Below are 19314 nucleotides of genomic sequence, written 5' to 3'. Positions count from 1 at the left end.
TTTTTTTAAAGACTGGCACATGGGCTAACATCTGTTGCCAATCTTCTTTCTTCCTTCTTCTTCTCCTCCTCCTCCCCCTCCCCCTTTCTTCCCAAAGCCCCTCTCTACAGAGTTGTATACTCTAGCTGCAGGTCCTTCTGGTTGTGCTATGTTGGATGCCACCTCAGCATGGCCCGACCAGTGGTGCCAGGTCCGCACACAGGATCTGAACCAGGAAAACCCTGGGCTGTGGAAGCAGAGTGTGCAAACTTAACCATTCGGCCTCAGGGCCAGCCCCCAATTCCCCTTTCCTTATGACTTTTTTCCCTTAGTGGAAACTTTTAGGAACTTCTCTTTATCAAACTGCTCTCAGTGAACATATCTCAGTAACATGGCCTTGGGGCAGGGGATGATTTTGGTTTTTTGTTTCTTGTCTTTTTTCATTTCTTATGCTGAACGCTCAGTGGCTTTTTCCATCTGGAGTCTTAGCATCCTTCAGTTCTGAAAATGTTTCTTGTATTATTTCTATTTCTTTACTCTCTTTGAGATACACCTCACATACTATACAATTCACCCATTTAAAATGTACAGTTCAATGGGTTTTGGCACATTCACAAAACAACCATCACTATCAATTTTTGATCATTTTCATCACCCCCAAGAGAAACCCCATACCCATTAGTAGTCATTCCCTATTCCTCCCACCCTCTGCCTCCCTCCAGCCCTAGGCAATCACTAATCTATTTTCTGTTTCTATAGATTTGCCTATTCTGGACATTTCATATAAATGGAGTCACAGAAAAGAGTCTTTTGTAAGCGACTCCTGTCACTTAGCGTGTTTTCGAGTTTCATCCACATTATAGCATGTACCATACTTCTTATTGCCAAATAATATTCCATCAGTCGGATATACCACATTTTATTATCCATGCATCAGTTGATAGATATTTGGGTTGCTGCTAAAAACATCCATGTACAAGTTATTGTGTAGACATGTCTTCAATTCTCTTAGGTTTAGACCTCGGAGTGGCATTGCTGGGTCATACGGTAAGTGCATTGTTTCTTTGATAATTTTGACTCCTCTTTTTTTTTCTGCGCTCTCCTTCTGGAAAGGATATCAATTAGACATTGCACCTTCTGCATTTATTCTCTTTATTCTTCTCTTTTCTAATTTGCCATTTCTTAATCTTTTTCTTTTACCTTTGGGGAAATTTCATATTATCTTCTAGCCCTCCTACTGAATTTATTTCAACTTTTACACTTTTGGTTTTCAAGAACTCTTTCTTGTCTACCAAACATTCTTTAATAGCATTTTTTTTTTAAATAGATGCAGCATCTTCTCTTATCTCTGGGAGGACAGTAATTATTCCGGCACTTTGTTTTGTTTTTATCTCTGTTTTCTTTGAGATCCTATTTTCTCTTTGGTTTTTGTGTGCTAGTGTTTGTTTTCATTCATTCACTTAACCAATATGCATTGAGAAACTATCATATGCCAGACACTATGCTAGGTGCCTAGGATACATCAGAGGACAGAACAAACATTCCTGCCTTTGTGGGACTCACAGATTTTTGGTCTGTTGTTGGAGACTTCCCTCAAATATCTGGTGAAACTCAATTTGTATGTGTGTGTGCGTGTGTTTTAGATAAAACTTAGATAAAATGCAGAAATTTTAAATGCATAGCTCAGTGAAATTTTACATATGTACACAGTCATGTGAGCACCACTCAGATCAAGATGAAGAACATTTCCTTTACCCAAAAGTGTTCTGTGACCATCCCCAGTTAATATCCGCCCCCCCCCCCCGTAAGTAACCACTATAGATTAATTTTGCCTATTCTGTGATTTCATGCACAGCATGTACTCTTTTGTGCCTGGCTTCTTTCATTCAACATAACGTCTGAGATTTATCCATGTTGTTGTGTGTATCAATAATTTTGGGTTTTGCTCGTGGTTCCAGTGAGGAGAGAAGGAGGGAGCAAGGAGTCGGGTGATTGCAGGGGACTCGCCATGGTTGCTGCCACAGCCACCACCACTGCCTCTGTGCTTGTGTCGTGGGAAAGAAGGTGTGAGTCCCGGGTGCGAGCCAGCGGTCACACCGCGCCAGGAGGGACTGGGGTGGGAAGGTGATGGCGGAAACAGATAAACTCAACTTTGACAGCGTCATCCAACGGCTGCTGGCAGTGAGAGGTCCAAGCCTGGCAAGAATGTCCAGCTACAGGAGAATGAAATCAGAGGACTCTGCTTAAAGTCTCGAGAGATCTTTCTCAGCCAGCCTATCCTACTAGAACTTGAAGCGCCACTCAAAATATGTGGTGATATCCAGGGGCAATACTATGATTTGCTTCAACTTCTCGAGTACGGTGGTTTCCCACCAGAAAGCAACTACTTGTTTCTTGGGGACTATGTGGACAGGGGGAAGCAGTCGTCAGAGACTAGTGCCTCTTAATGGCTTCCAAAATCAAACATCCTGAGAATTTTTTTCTTCTCAGAGAAAACCACGAATGTGCCAGCATCAATAGAATTTATGGATCTTATGATAAATGTAAAAGAAGATATAACATTAAACTGTGGAAAACTTTCACAGGCTGCTTTAATTATTTACCAATAGCAGTCATCGTGGATGAGAAAATATTCTGCTGTCATGGAGGTTTATCACCAGATCTTCCAACTGTGGAGGAGATTCGGTGAATTATGTGACCAACTGATGTACTGGATCAAGGTCTTCTTTGCAATCTTTTGTGGTCTGACCCCAATAAAGATGTCTTAGGCTGGGGTGAAAATGACAGAGCAGTGTCCTTCACATTTGATGCAGAAGTAGTTGCAAAATTTCTCCTTAAGCATGATTTGGATCTTATATGTAGAGCCCATCAGGTGGCTGAAGATGGATATGAATTTTTTGCAAAGAGGCAGTTGGTCACTCTGTTTTCTGCACCCAGTTATTATGGCAAGTTTGATAACGCAGGTGCCACGATGAATGTGGACAAAACACTAATGTGCTCTTTTCAGGTATTAAAGCCTGCAGAGAAAAAGAAGCTGAATGCCACGAGACCCGTAACACCTCCAAGGTACGATCACAAAGCAAGCAAAGAAATAGATGTCATCTTGACACTGCCTGGTTTGGACTTGTAACATACAGTGTATAATCTCCATTTTAAAACTGCCATGTGTATTGGTCAGCTTGCTCAGATAGTGTGTTTCTGGGGCCCCCCTTCCATTTTTGACTTGATGAATGGCATCTGCTGGTTATAACAGCAAATGACAGACTCTCCACTCACATGAAAAAATGTTTAGTTTTTTGATTCTCTATTCCTTTTGCAAACAACTTTAATGATGGTGTTAAAGCTGTACACCTTAGGGCAGTTTATCCTAAGGGCTAAGTGTACAACTGATCTTTTTTTAATTCAGTTCAACCCATGAATAATGTAAATGCTAATTTTCTTTAGGATATGAAGAGAGCCCTAGGGTGCTCAATCTCTACATGTTATTGTCACAAAATGCATACTGTTGATACAAACCACTATGAACATATTTTTTTTATTTTTAAATTTTGTTTCAAAGGGATTGCTTTTTTTCTCTCATTGTCTTGTCATGTACAAACTAGCTTTTATAGCTCTCAACATTAGGAGTAACTTCCAACCTTGCCAGCATCTCTAGTATGATGTATATTAAAGCACACTTTCCCCTACTGTATACTAAAGATGATGATTAAAGCCATTATTTAAAAATAATTTTTTTCTAAATTCCTGTGTAGTATTTATGTGTATATGCCACAATTTATCTTTTCATTCTACTACTGATGGATTTTTAGGGTGCTTCCACTTTTTCAGTATGCCCATTCATTTTTGAGAGTGAAATACATAAATGCTCCCGGAAGCTCTAAGGGACTGGGGCTTAGCGACTAGATGGCTGCACCACGGAGTGACTGGATCAGCCAGCTGGGCATGTGGTTGGGGACCTCCAAATATCACTCCCTGTAAATCTTTTCTCTGGGGTTGTTCAGTCTCTCGAAAGAAGGATCATCCCAGTGTGTGAGCGGGGCGGCCAGTATTCTGGAACCTCAAGTCTTTCCACTCCAATGCAGAATTTCATTTTGACCATTTTTCGCTCTGCGTTTCACCCTTACTCTCTAGGGCCTCTTTCAGTTGTTCTGGAACACACGCTCCTTTGGCAGAGGCAGTTACTGACAGTGAGTGGAAGGGATGAGGACACTAGCTCATTTTCAGGCTCCTCCACCTCACGTCATCCTTTTGTGGTGTCCTCCATTTTTCAGTTGTCCAGATTCTAGGGGCAAATTGGATTTCTCTTATCAATGTCTCTCAGCAGACATTTAAGTTTGATTTCTCCCTGATCTGATAATTTATTATTCTTTCCTCCATACATTTTCCTTCTTTATATGCTATGGTTTGGGCCGACATACCTCCTGGTTTCATCAAAACATGAGTGTTCCTCTTTTTTTTTTTTTTAAAGATTGGCACCTGAGCTAACAACTGTCAATCTTTTTTTTTTTTTCTGCTTTATCTCCCCAAATCCCCCCAGTACATAGTTGTATATCTTAGTTGCAGGTCCTTCTAGTTGTAGCATGTGGGACGCTGCCTCAACGTGGCCTGACAAGTGGTGCCATGTCCGTGCCAGGATCCGAACCAGCGAAACCCTGGGCTACCACAGCGGAGCACACAAACTTAAGCACTCGGCCACGGGGCCGGCCCCTCCTCTTTCTTGTTATTGCTATTTTCGGGTAAATGCTACACAGAGGAAAATGGATTCAATAGATTTCCACTTCCTTTCCCCTCCTTTGTTCAAGTTAATGGTTCCTTATCACCAATCCTAAGAAGTACAAAGTTCTTAAGAGCTGAACCTATCTCTTCAGGTTCACCTGTAGCCAGTCTCTTTAGATGAGCGAGACCCATAACGGAGACGTATCTGATGGTCCTCCAACACACCACGCTCTCTCCCAACCACCTGCCTTGGCAAATTCTCTTCACACTCCTGGGAATCTTCCCCCCTGATTATTTGCCTAAAATATTCAGACTGTTCAAATGTCACTTCCTCAATGAGATTTCCATGTCTTCTCCCCAAAGTTCCCCATGCAGACATCCATATAGCATTTGCTGCGTCGCCTGATCATTGTTCACATGCTCATTTTCCTCACTAGAATATGAGCTTCTTGAAGACAATGTTTACCCCATGAGTTTTCATTTCCTTTATCAAACCAAGTAATAATAGTGCTTATAGAATGCTATGTACACTATGTGCGAAGAACTAGTCTAAGGACTTTATATTATGAATTCATCTACTTCTCATAGTAACTCTATGCAGTAGGTAGTATCATCACCCCCGTGATACATATGAGAAAACGGTACCACAGAGAGGTTAAGTACTTGCCCAATAGCATTTAATAAAGGTAGAGCAGAAATCTGAACCCAGAAGATCTGTGGCTCAGAGACTATGCTCTGAACCTCTCTGACTTTTGAACTGAGTAGGTGCCTAACATGTATTTGTTGAATGGATGAATAAATGAATGAAGGCAGATAGGGAAAACCCAAGGCTTCAACAGAAGGCAAAAAACTCAGTCTTAGGGGCCAGCCCTGTGGCCGAGTGGTTAAGTTCACGCGCTCTGCTTCGGTGGCCCAGGGTTTTGCCGGTTCGAGTCCTGGGCGAGGACATGGCACTGCTCGTCAAGCCATGCTGAGGCGGCATCCCACATGCCACAACTAAAGGGACCCACAACTAAAAATACACAACTATGTACTGGGGGCCTTTGTGGAGAAAAAGGAAAAATAAAATCTTTTAAAAAACCTCAGTCTTAGAGATAGGTACATTTTGAAGCAAATAAAAAGTCTGATTTTATTGACTTTGTTCTCTATGCAGCCCAAGCCATAAAGACCCAGAGAAAGAGGTCTAGGGTAAGATTCCTGTTGTCTAGTGTTATGGACTGAATGTTTGTGTTCTCTCAAAAACCCTTTGTTGAAGCTCCAACTCCCAGTGTGGCTGTATTTGGAGATGGGACCTCTAAGGAAGTAATTAAAGTTAAATGAGGCCATATGGACGGGGCCTTGATCCAACAGAATTAATATCCTTATAAGAAGGCACTAGCACTCCCCCATCCCCCATCCCACACGAAGGAAGAGAGACTTTGCCAGAAACCGAATTTGCTGGCACCTCGATTTTGAACTTCAAGCCTCCAGAACTGTGAGAAATTACATTTCTGTTGTTTAAGCTACACGGTCTGGGGTATTTTGTTACAGCAACTCAAGCAGACTTACACAGATTTTCCTTCACTGATTTCAGGAACCAGCTGCTTTTATGGTGTCCCTTCCCCCTTGGAACTGGATTTGACCTTCTTGTGCTATATTTTTGTGTTTGTTTTTGTCAAAAAGAAATTTTAAGACTCTATCCAAGCCAGCCTTCTTTTTATCATAGGGAGGTCAACATTTGATTTTCTGTTTCTTCCTTCAACATTCCCTACGACTACAGACTTTCTTACTTTTCATCATCTTAGCTAGCTAGTTCTTTGTCTAAGCAGAAATTCAATTTCTCTCCTTAAAAGTGTATACTTATCCAATGTTACTATTGACATTAGCCATGTCTACCCTAGTTAATAACACTAATATACTGTCTTTCCCAATTTCATTTGGAACTCTGCTCTAACTGTGCAGTGAAACTTTGGGCTCTCAGGGATTTCAAGTTTCAACTGTCTGGGGCTTTAAAATAAAATAAACTTTTTTTTCAATTATAAAAATTTCCAAACACAAGACTAGAAAGAATATATCACACAGATCCATCATTATCAAGATTTTTGCCTCATCTGCTTAATCTATTTCTTTTCCTCTTCTTTTTTCTTTGCTGACATATTTCAGAGCAAATCTAAGACATTAAGTCATTAAACTCTAAAAAAGGGAGACATTTTCTTATATAATCACAATGCAATTATCTAAGCTAGGAGAATTAATAATTCTTTCATTTACAGGCTTTTGAAGTGAACCAATTCATATAGAATTTTATACTATTAAAAATAGGCACTGAATTAGAATAGTAACACTCTGTAGCTTCAAAACAGTTTTAAAGTGAAATTTAGTATGTGCTGAAATGCAGGGTCCTGACCTGCCATCCAACTAAAGCTGACTGAGAATGCCTGAGACAGCTCCTAAAAACACACAGTATCAAGACTTCAGTCTTCGTACATTATTTTAATTAAAAACACACTGCGGTGTACAAATATAAAGATCTCAAATTGTAACATTAAAATACAGAGAGCATAAAGTGGCTTTGTAAGTCTTCTTCACCGAGACAGACTTTCTGTCACATTTAGACATTTATGATTATTAAGATATAACAAACAAGAGAAGTACAGATTTCCCAACTTCATGATTAGCAAATTCCTCTGCAAATGAATGAAGGTACACAGTCATCAAAAGGGGAAAGAGCTGGCAAGTTAGACGGCCCTGCCTACACTATACTAATGTGAGCAGCAGACCCAATAAGAGCTCTAAGAAACTAGTTAAATGTTAGAAGTAGAGGCAACACAGCCTTCTCAGACTTCTACCAATGATTATATCCTTGACATAGAAACATCCTTAAATGTAAAAGAGTTCAGTGTGACTGCATCTACAGTTACTCCACAATGACAATTTGTTAATGCATTAACCTGATATATATTTTTGAACTGGAATCATCTAAAAGAATTAATGAGAAATCCTGAAAAGAAAATATTAGTCCCAAAGTCAAATTATGTTTAAAAGTTAAAAGGTCTACGGAAAACAAAAGGTGGGCCAGAACCAGTGGCTACATGCCAATTTTTATTTCTAAGAGAAAGTCTTGCACAAATGACAGTCTTCTTTGTCTTACAAAGCAAAAATTAAAAATCCTAAAATTAATCCTACAAATCCAAATTAGCTGAATTTGGAGTAACAACGTCAAAACCAATCTTGTCATCTCCATGTTAACTTGATAAATCAAACAGCATCAAAAACAAAATCAAAAAAACCACTGCACTGGCTCCTGTGCAGGACTAATGATTACTGCCAGCACTTAAAGACAGACAACTGCTGCACAGTTCTTTTTAAGAAAGACGTATATCCAAAAAACCCAACAGAATATGTTACTCATGAAATTCCATAAAAGCTGAAGGGCAGCCAAGAATGGATGGCATCTAAGGACAGCAAAAGTTTGCACTCTTAATGCCCACTGATGGGCTTTGTGCCAATATTCAAAAACCATTCTTTTCATTGGCTATAGAGGAAATAGCGAGGAAAGAAACACAATATGACATCATATGCCAGAACAGAGCCACTATACTTCTATAAAGAATCACCAAAGAGTTATTTGTCGTTGTAAATGGAGTTCTGTCTAAGCATTAGGCTATAATCTAAATGCTGATAGTGCCTAATTTCAACTCCTCAGATAAACAAAAAGAGCTTATGTATCAAGATTAATTCTCTTTGGCCGCAGTGGATACCATTTTCTCTGGGGACAGTCTTTACTTCGCTTTCTTTTCAGGACTATGTCAGTGCTTTTCCTGGTAGAAGTCTCTGTTGGCGTGGTCTCTATTTGTGTTATAAAGCTCTCAGGTTTAACATCTGCTTTCCTATAACAACCGGAAAAGACTTCTTGGTGGACTCTCTGGAGCTGGATAACAGGCTGCATCTTTAAAACTTGGGAGAATCCATCTCCTTGTTCAATTAATGCAGGCAAGGACTTAAAAGAAAAAGAAAAACCAAAAAAAGTCATATGCAACATTAATCTCAAACAAACACACAGAGACAGACACAACACTCTAAAATTTTAATTCTTTGGGTCAAGGCTTTTTCTAAGACCTAATTTTCCGCATCATAGATATTCGACTATACCTTAAAATATCAGTTTTGGCTGAGGAATTTTAGCCAAAAGCTAAGACCAAAAAGATTAGTTCTATTCCTATAATGCCTGGTAGTAAATAACACTTTGGCAGAACAGGAGACAGAATTTCAGAGCTAAGGATTTAAGGTCTGAGATTACATATTTCAGGATAGTAGTATTTTAGAAATCTTAATCATTGAGAGCAGGGATCAGCACATTTTTCCTGTAAAGGGCCACACAGTAAATATTTTAGGCTCTGGGGGCCTTACATCTTTGTCACAATTATCCAACTTAGTCATTGTAACGTAAAGAAGCCATAGATAATAAGTAAATAAATGGACATGGCTGTGTCCCAATAAAATTTTATTTACAAAACAGGTGGCAGGCTGGATTTTAGCCTGGCCCATTCCTGATCAAGAACATGCTAAGAGAGGGCCGGCCCAGTGGCACAGTGGTTAAGTTTGTGCGCTCCACTTCGGCGGCCTGGGGTTAGCTGGTTTGGATCCCAGGTGCGGACCTATGCTCCACTTATCAAGCCATGCTGTGGCAGGTGTCCCACATATAAAATAGAGGAAGATGGGCACAGATGTTAGCTCAGGGCCAGTCTTCCTCAGCAAAAAGAGGATTGGTGATGGATATTAGCTCAGGGCTAATGTTCCTCAAAAAAAAGAGAACATGCTAAGAGAGAAGCATGAGCACCAGAAAATCCTGGAATCAATACAAACCACAAAAGAATGTTAGAGAAAATTATCACAACAGGCGAAATTTGGAAGGAGTTTAAAAATAATTTTCATATACTAGAAATCCAAATGTTTTCCTGTTTGGGTCACATAAATGTCAAGAATATAAACAATTTTATTGTAATAATATTAAGACTCCAAGTTGGATATGCAGTATAATATAGTGGTTGAGAGAATAGGCTCTGGAGCCAAACGTCCAGGCCTTAAATCCTGGCTCAGTTATTTATTTGGGCAATCTACTTAGCCTCTGTAAAACAGGGAAATAGCAGTACCCATCTCAGAGGGTTACTGCAAGGATTAAATGAGCTAATATAATATATGTAAAGCAGTTGGATGCTGCCTGACCATACTAAATGCTCACTAAATGTTAGCTGGTATTATTATCCAAAATTGTTTGATGGACTGCTAACTCTCAGAACTCAAATATACAACCAACCTTTAAAGCAGCCAGGTATAATGCTGGCACAAAATAGGTGCCTAATAAATGGTAGTTATCCTGAATGTTACTATCACTTAATAGATTCATTAAAGATCTATTTAAAAGACTGAGAATTCCTGTTACAACAGACTAAACACACCTGGATGTTGAAAGCAAATACCTAGTTATACATATTGGTCATTTTAAGATTTTTTAGCGTGTAGCTTTTACCTTCATGACTTCACTGATCTCCTTAGCTACTGTTTCTCCTCTGCATTTCAAATTTTCCATACAAGAGGCTGCAAAGAAATGGTCAAACAGTATTTTAGGTTTTTTACCTAGTACCAACTCATAACAGATGCGCAGATGCTATCTGGAGAAAAACCTATTAGGACTATTCACTTTAGCTCAATCTTTCTTAGAATACTCTGTAATCTATCAAAACAAGTGTCCTATTAAATTTATCCAGATAAATAAAAAGACTGGGAAAATACTAGAACAGTAGAGTAAAACTAATACTTATAAGCATAAGATAACAGATAACAAGAGTTGACTGCAAGTAGTCTTAACACCGTGTGCTCCTAAAAGAGAGACTGTTTGTTCTATATATCATCTACCGCTATGTTTAACATTCCCAAGCACTATCATCACATTTTAAAATAAATATAGGCTAATATTTGATATTTGTATTACTCTGAATTTTATACAAGTAAAACATATTTGAACTTAGAATGTACAATCACACTGCACTGAGGACACCCAGATGGAATTTTTGGGAAACAAACACCTAGACTGGATTGTCAGTAATATTAATTTTTCTTTCCTTACTTCCTTGATCTTTTCTGATTCCTAATACATTTCATTTTCTTCCAATCTTTGTTACAAATGTTCATGGCTACTTCATAACAGAACTGCATATTTAATAACACAGAGGGATAACAATCCTACCAAAACTCCAAGCAAAACTGGAGATAAGAAAAATCATTTCATTACAAAATCATCTACCAATTAGTTTTGAGAAGAGTAGTTCTCACCAGAAATTTCTTAAAGTCTAAGCAAGTACATAACTGTGTTAGGAGGGCCATAGCTTTGTTGGCCTCAAGAGATTGGCCAATAAGCCAAGCAAAGGATTTCTTTCATAGCTGCTGTTTTTCTTTTCTGACTTTCCTTAGCTCAAAAAAGTGAGAACATAATTAGAAAAAAAGGAAATGAATAGCAAAAGCAACTGAGAGAAAAAGGGCACTCAAAGAAGGGGAAAGCCAAAGGCATCATGATGGCCTCAGAAAAATGGTTCTTAACTTTTTTTTTTTTTTTTTGAGGAAGATTAGCCCTGAGCTAACTGCTGCCAATCCTCCTCTTCTTGCTGATGAAGGTTGGCCCTGAGCTAACATCCATGCTCATCTTCCTCTACTTTGTATGTGGGATGCCTACCACAGCATGGCTTGTCAAGCAGTGCCATGTCCGCATCCGGGATCTGAACCGTCGAACCCCAGGCCACCGAAGCAGAACGTGTGCACATAACCTCTGCGCCACTGGGCTGGCCCCACTTAACCTTTTTTGTTACCAGAGATTTCTTTGGCAATTTGGTGAAGCCTATGGACCCCTTCTGAGAATATTTTTTAATGTATTTGTTTTTTAAATTGAAGTATAATTTACATGCAGTGAAATGCAGCCTTACGTTTAACATTCAATCACCTTTGACAAATGTATACCAAGACACGGGACACCAAGACCAAGGCACTTTCCATCACCCTGCGAAGTTCTCTTGTGCCCCTTTCCCAGTCAATCTTCCCTACAAGAAGTAACCACTCATCTGATTTCTATCATTATACATTAGTTTTGCTTACTCTAGAATTCCAGGATAATGTTTTAAAATAAAATTTAAAAGTATAATTATTAAAAAATTGTGATAGGTAATACATGTGCTTCTTTGAAATACCAAGATCGGTGGCAGGTCTAATAATTACCATAATATGAAAATAATGAGTATAAACAATATTGTGATATATCTGCAACAACTGAAATTGAAAATATTTGTGGCTTCTAGTAGCAAAAAAAGTTACAAGTACTATTAATACTACCACTATTACCTGCATTCAAAATGGAAGGAAATGCTAAATTTCAGTTTGAGATTAGTAAAAATAACAATGTTATCTTTTTCCTATCCAAGTTCATAGTCCCCCCATATTCTAAGGACCCTTGCCTTAGAATAATATGCTAATTTAATTTAAATTCTTTTAAGATTTGGGGAGATCCCTCCAAAGTATGCAGGCAATTATTTTCTCCTGGGTATGGCAAATAAATGATCCATCCTTTGGTGCTCTGTGGCAGTCTGGCTTTTAGCCAGGCCCACACTTATCCTCTCCCCATCAAACTTGCACACCTATGTGAGAGTTGCCCATTCTTCCAATGTTTATTATGCATTTTCCATGGACTAGGCCCAGCACTAGGGACTCAGAGTAAGGAAAAATGGTCTTTGTCCCTCAAAGAACTGTCAGTTTAGAAGAGAGAGACACATAGAAACATGCCGAAACAAGTCGGTACTTTTTCAAAGTCAGCTCGAATTTTCCTGGGCAGTCTCGCATTTCCACAGGCCCTGCCACATTCCACCCCTTGCCTGCACTGACCATTGCCCTGCTACAACAGGCTCCTGCTGTGTCCCGCTGTGTCCCGCTGTGTTCCAGCACAACACCGGGAAGATTTCACTGCATTAATTTGCTTAGAATAGTGTTTCTCAACCCTATCAGACCCAATCTCCCCCTTCAAAACACATTTTGTAAAACTCCTTTGCTATTCTAAAATAAAACTCATAGATAATATTTCTATACACATAAATAGAAATATAATGGAGAAACAGATGTTTATCATAATAGAATATTATTTAATGTTTAATATGCCTAGATCCACCCATATCAGAAGACATAATGAGGTACTCAGATACTCGTACCTATTTATACCAAGGAAATCTGGATTTAAGAAAATTTATATCACAAGCCATTCTATATAGAAAAGAAAAGATCAGAGGTATGGCTAGAACTAGAAAAACTAGTGTTATATAAGAAATAATGGATTAGATTTATGTGACTATGATAAGAAGAAATAACCTTAATAGAGTACAGATAACATACCAAGAAAAAGTACAGGCTGTTAAAATAATGAAAACTAGGAGGTACAGCATTTCTCCAAATATGATGGCCTTATTAAACGTGTTGTGTTGGGGCCAGCCCCGTGGCGGAGTGGTTAAGTTCATGTGCTCTGCTTCGGTGGCCCAGGGTCTCACTGGTTTGGATCCTGGGCACAGACGTGGCACCACTCATCAAGTCATGCTGAGGCAGTGTTTCACATGCCACAACTAGAAGGACCCACAACCAAGAATATACAACTATGTACTGGGGGGCCTTGGGAAGAAGAAGAAGAAAAAAAGATTGGCAACAGATGTTAGCTCAGGTGCCAATCCTAAAAAAGAAAAAAAAAGTGTCAGTCAAAGTAATTCCCTACATTATAACATAGGAAGGTGTAAGATTAAACCCTACAGAAAACTTATGTTCTACTTTGGAATTCCACCTTTATTCAGAGTACTCTCAGTATATGCATTCACTTAAAAAGACTTTAGAGATCAATGTGTCAAAAGGCAATGGAGAATGAAGGATGGATTAGGCAAGAACATGAATATGAGAAACTACAGAGAAGATATACGGTTGACCTCTGCGGACAGAGTCAAAGCAAGATTAAAGACAAGCAACCCAAAATACAACTAAGTTTCTAATAGACTTTTAATATTAAAATTTTAATATTCACATGTCTTATTGTACAAAAATATAATTTATAATATTAAGTGTGGCAATAATAGGAAATATTTGTTTGTTTGTTTTTGAGGAAGATTAGCCCTGAGCTAACATCCGCTGCCAATCCTCCTCTTTTTGCTGAGGAAGACTAGCCCTGAGCTAACATCCATGCCCATCTTCCTCTACTTTATATGTGGGACACCTGCCACAGCACGGCTTGCCGACTGGTGCCATGTCCGCATCCAGGATCTGAACCGGCAAACCCCGGGCCACCAAAGCGGAACGTGCGCACTTAACTGCTGTGCCACCGGGCTGGCCCCAGTAGGAAATATTTTATTTTATTTTATTTTATTTTTTTTAAAGATTTTTTATTCTTTCCTTTTTCTCCCCAAAACCCCCAGGTACATAGTTGTATATTCTTAGTTGCGGGTCCTTCTAGTTGTGGCAGGTGGGATGCCACCTCAGCATGGCCTGATGAGTGTTGCCATGTCCATGTCCAGGATTTGAACCTACGAAACACAGGGTCGCAGCAGTGGAGCGCGAGAACTTAACCACTCGGCCACGGGGTCAACCCCCATAGGAAATATTTTAAATCATTTCTATTAATAAAAAAATGAGATTCCTAGATTTTGTGTTTCTATTCATTAACGTTGGTTCTAACACTATTAAAAGGACTTACAAACCTTTATTTCCGATCAGCTTTGTTGCTTTTGTAATAACTATATACTGTACCAAAACCCTTTCCAATTAAAATGTTGGATATGCTCTAACTAATTCATTGCCTTTTGAAAAAAGGGAGTATGAACGTTGTAACTGAATCTAAAACATTTTCATAGTTAGATGATAAAAAGTAGCTCTGTTTGCAAAGGTTTGCTTGTTTACTTTGTTCCTTTTTAGTTTATCTTTCCCGCACATGTTAACTAACAGAGATAGAAAGAATATCTGAAGAAATATGAAGATGTAAGTCAAAATAGTGGTTACCACTGATGGCAGCAGAATACAGAACAGAAAGGAGTCCAAGGAAACTTTATTAGGTACTGGAAATTTTATACAGTGTCCGTAAAGTTGGGAAGCAGGATAAATGTGTTAGTTACATAACCAAATAATATACTCACTATCCGTTTCTTCAACCTCAAATTGTCTTTTCAGGTAAAATACTTCTAAATTTAAAACAATGGGTCCATTTGTTAATACGCAAAAAATACAATAAATACACTATTTTCCTCATGTTTTCAGATTTTTGGGGACACGTCGGATTGTAATTATTGTATACATGCAAACATAATGGCCGCATTATTTGAAAATATAACTAATATACTGTTTAAAAATAAGTTTATCCTGTTTCCCAACTATGTAGACACTCAGTATATCTAGATCACGGCGGCAGTTACATGTATTAATGTGTATTACAATGTGTATTACAAATGTATCAAGCTGCGTACTGTATGTTATACCTCAATATATACACACATACACACAATAATGAACAAAATCTTTTTTAACATTTATTCTAGGAAGTTATCTTACTTTTATATATAGGGTAAGGCAATTATATTCTTCATGCAATTGTTATTGCATGATTTACAAAATAATCTATCATCCAAGGGATTCTTAATTTCTTTTTAGAAATACATGTTACTTACAAAAAGTTTGTCTATAAACCCACACTGATGGACAACAATAGCTGTCTTCTCTGTTGCACAATGACAATGTAAAAAGTGCCAAGAGTAGTTTGGTTTTGTGTATAAAATGGAGTTAGGTCCCAGGCTTGGATCATTATAAAAAGATTTTCACAGATGAATGTCTGGTGGAATATCCTAAAGTTGTGCTGGAGACAGAAAACATTTAGTATTCCTGGCCCCTAACTACAAAATGCCAGCTCTTCCTTCCTGTTACTCTGGTAACCAAAATCTTCCCCACACTTTTTCAAAATGGCCACTAGGGGGCAGTACTGCCTCCAGTGAGAACCATGGTGTTATTTCTCCTTCAGAACATCCTTGGGAACAAGACCCTCCTTCTCCAACTCTTGGACTCCCTAGTGTTGAACATAACGCCTGACATGTAGAGTAGGTGCTCGACACGTAAGATGGACCAAGGCTATGAGAGAGTGTGCTGTGGAGGCACAAAGGAGGGTGAGGCTAATCTAACAGGGAAATTGAAAGGAGACTAAAAGCTTCACGATGTTATAAAACAGCTGCCTTAAAAGAGGATTTGGTGCTGAGTGGCCGGGGGTGAGTGGGAATAGGCGGTGGGTGGCAGAGGATGTGCTACACCAAAACAAGGGAATAAATCAAGAAAGAAGAACACACAGGAACCAGGGAACATGACTCAAAACAGAAGAGAAGCAAAGGAAATGCCCAGGATGATGAGGAAGGGAACAGACAGGACGAAAGCTTTCCAGCAGGCCTAGAGAGCAACCAGTCCAGACTAGAATAGGAAGACAAAAGGCTCCCAGAGGAATATCTCCAAGAAAAAGGAAAAGGTTTCAGAAATGAATTTGATGGATAACCTGAAGTGTTTACCGTATTGAAAGGAATTTTACAGTTCTATTGAAGTGTTTGGGAAAGATTTAGTGATAGATACAATAACAAACAAAGCAAACAGAAAAAATAAAGCAATTATTCCAAAGCGGATGGAAAGCTGTTCAAGAAAGAAAATACACTAATGATTACCTGACTCATACTGAAGAACATTTACAGAGTCATAACAATATAATACTAAATGCTACTGATGTTTTGACAAAAATGAAAGTGAAGCTGATGAGTGTAGATTATTATATTGTGAAACTTGGCTACAAAAAGAAAAAGAGAGTTCAGGAGAGAGAAGCACAATGAGGTGAAAGCTTTCCCTACCTGATCCTCTGACAGCTCATTCCCATAGCAGCAGAGGCTGGCATACGCTGCCAATCAACCTGACGGAGCACCTTCAGCAACCCCGTGAGGCAAGCAGGTGTCATCAGCCTCCTTTTATAGTCCCCTTATCTACATCTCCTTATTTATAACTGAGAGCTGAGAAACATATCTAGAATTGAACAGAATTAGAACCCACATCTCCTAGAATCCAAAGCACACTCTATAGGTAACTTATATCACTTTGCCAGGAGTTATACTATTAGAATATAAGTTAACAAATGGTCAAAAATTAGCTCCAACATAATGAAAATCTCTTGAAATAAAACTAAATTATCCTGGTAAAGAATTAAAAATAGAACAATTCTAGAGTTAAATCTTTTTCAACCATTAACATTTCAGTATCTTTGTTTTTTTTTTTTTAGTTAAGTGAATTAAATTCCTTTCATTGCAAACTAAGGAGTAACAATAATTTTAGGAATAAAACCACACATAAAGATAAGAAGAAAACCCCAACAAGTGGGGAAAAACAAACACACAATTAACAACGATCACTAAATACGTGAATATGTTGTCTATAAATGCATCAAAAAAGCATTTTGCAACATTAACATCTGCTGAAGAAATTTCAAAATACATAAACTTTTCACTCTCACTCAAGGTTAAATTAATTTTTCACTTTTTATAACTCATAAGAGCACATAGGTACTCTTGATATACAAACATCTGACTTACGACTGTCTCACATGCAGATGGCGGGTCCCCACCATGCAGGAGATGGGGACGGGCTTCCTTTAGAAGCATTCCCAATGACTTTCTCTCTATTGCCTTGATGAGAACATCTTCATGGCACCACTATTTACCCCTCTCACCACAAACAAAGGTGTTTAGGGACCTAAACTATTCCCCATAAAATCCTATTTAAATATGTAGCATAATGTGCATCTGAAATGTGATTTTCCTATGTTTTTCATTACAAATGTGTAGTATTTCAGCTACATCATAGGTTAAATAAGTCTTCAAAGGGTAACAGAGAAACTTACCCATTTATATTACCACTGTAAATTGTTTTCAGGGGGGAAAGGCATTTCCAATTCCAAAGCTCATATTAAACATGAATTTTTGAAACATCACCATTTGTAAGTGGGTGACTACCTGTAAATCTTCTGGCAGCGGCTTAAGCAAGTTGGCATTAATAGGAAAGAAGAGGAACTGCCTCTAAGTCCTTTGCTTGTAGGGTCAGCAAAAGAACTGGAAGTGTCATTAAGTCTACTGTAGAGAGACTTAAAATAGCTCCTTGTCATCACCACACGTTTAGTGGACAGGAAAAATAAAAGGAGTCTCTTCAATTGACTTCAAAGAACTTTTTAAAAAAGAAGACAACCTGGAAGCAATTATTAGTTTTACTAATAGGATCACAAAAAAATTATAACTGACAAATGCAAACTCACTTAATTGATAGACAGCTAATTAGAAGATTGCTGCAAGGATACTAAAAAAAACCCCAAAACAGTTTGCTCTTAAAAATGTGGAAGTTAGGCACCCTTGAGTACACTGCCTTCCCTAGTCACTTGCTCTCTAAAACATAGGGAAATGAAAAAGTGGAAATGAAAGATTGAGTAATCAACCTGGTTTTGCTTTCGGGTCACTGCACTGACTAAAGTAGGAAACATGAACTTCCAAAGGACTGCAAGAATTCAGAAATTCAGCAAAAAAGCATTAACTGAGTCCTTCCTTTCTATTTCCAATGTATTTTACAAATACGAACAAGCAAGGACGTGTAACATAGATGTCTGGCTTGTACTGGTTTCCAAAGGGGTAACCAAAGGCAAGAATAAGAACCATGAATCAGAAAGCAGCATCCCTGGCGAAAATGAAACCAAAAACTGAGCAGTGATTTGTGACTTTCTAGAAGATAACTCTTTAGTACAACTTTAAGAGATCTGTTGAGCAAATCTGCTAGGTGGCAAGTGTATAATCCTCCACACTCACTCCCACCTGCACCTCACCACCTCCTTCAGGACTGAAGAGCTGCGTCTCTCCTAAGGGACCACAGACTTTCAAACTCCTAGCTTGTGTTATCTGGCCTCAGCCACGTCTCTGACCTGTCCTGTAATGCTCTTTCCCTTTATTCCCTCTACTATGGCCACAGTGGTCTTTTGTTCCACAGTCAAGCTCATTCTTGACTTAGGAACTTTGTTCTAGCTCTTCTCTCTAATTGAAAAGCTCTTCCTCATGAATATCACAAGATACATTCCTTCTTGTTACTTCCTCAGAAAAGTATTTCCCATCACCTAAACACATCATCCTAGCACTGAGTTACTTATTTATTTTTATATTTGTTTATACTTTTCTTTTCCCACTGGAATGTAAGCTCCATAGAGCAAGGACCTTGTCTGTGTTGCTCACCATTATGTCTTCCATACTGAAAACAGTTCTGGCATATAACAGACATTCAACAAACATGCTGAATGCATGGATGAATAACAGTCTCTCAGTCAGTATTTACTGCACATGGTGTTATATGCTGGCCACATATAACACAAATGCAAAGTAAAAAAGCTCATGGAGCTTTCAGTTTTGAGAGAGACCACAAATAAGGAAATACACAAACACTTATATACTGTAAGAAATGCTATTAAGGAAATAAACAAGTGTTATGATAAGAGAACTGGAGAGAAGCTATTTGAACTAGAGTAGTTAGCGA

The 19314-nt window shown here is 38.5% G+C and overlaps 1 protein-coding gene and 1 pseudogene across 2 annotated transcripts in view; one reads left to right on the top strand and one right to left on the bottom strand.

Annotated features, from left to right (window-relative positions):
- Positions 1-2106: 2106 nt before the first annotated feature.
- LOC100053756 (serine/threonine-protein phosphatase PP1-gamma catalytic subunit pseudogene) lies at positions 2107-3074 on the top strand (annotated as a pseudogene).
- Positions 3075-7152: 4078 nt separating this feature from the next.
- NSL1 (NSL1 component of MIS12 kinetochore complex) overlaps positions 7153-19314 on the bottom strand; it is a 32480-nt gene continuing 20318 nt past the window's right edge. The window contains exons 5-6 of one of the 2 annotated variants that reach the window (XM_001488827.5): positions 10205-10272; positions 7153-8674 (exon numbers count right to left, since the gene is read on the bottom strand). In XM_001488827.5, the coding sequence (XP_001488877.1) occupies positions 8396-8674; positions 10205-10272 (347 nt within the window). In that variant the 3' untranslated portion in view covers positions 7153-8395. The remainder of the gene's footprint in view (positions 8675-10204; positions 10273-19314) is intronic. The other variant, XM_014739659.3, reaches the window with a different exon arrangement.

The sequence above is a fragment of the Equus caballus genome, chromosome 5 (genome assembly GCF_041296265.1).
Source record: "Equus caballus isolate H_3958 breed thoroughbred chromosome 5, TB-T2T, whole genome shotgun sequence".
NCBI classification, from domain to species: domain Eukaryota; kingdom Metazoa; phylum Chordata; class Mammalia; order Perissodactyla; family Equidae; genus Equus; species Equus caballus.
Note: the sequence above shows the minus strand (reverse complement) of the source record. Positions and strands in the feature narration are given on the sequence as shown.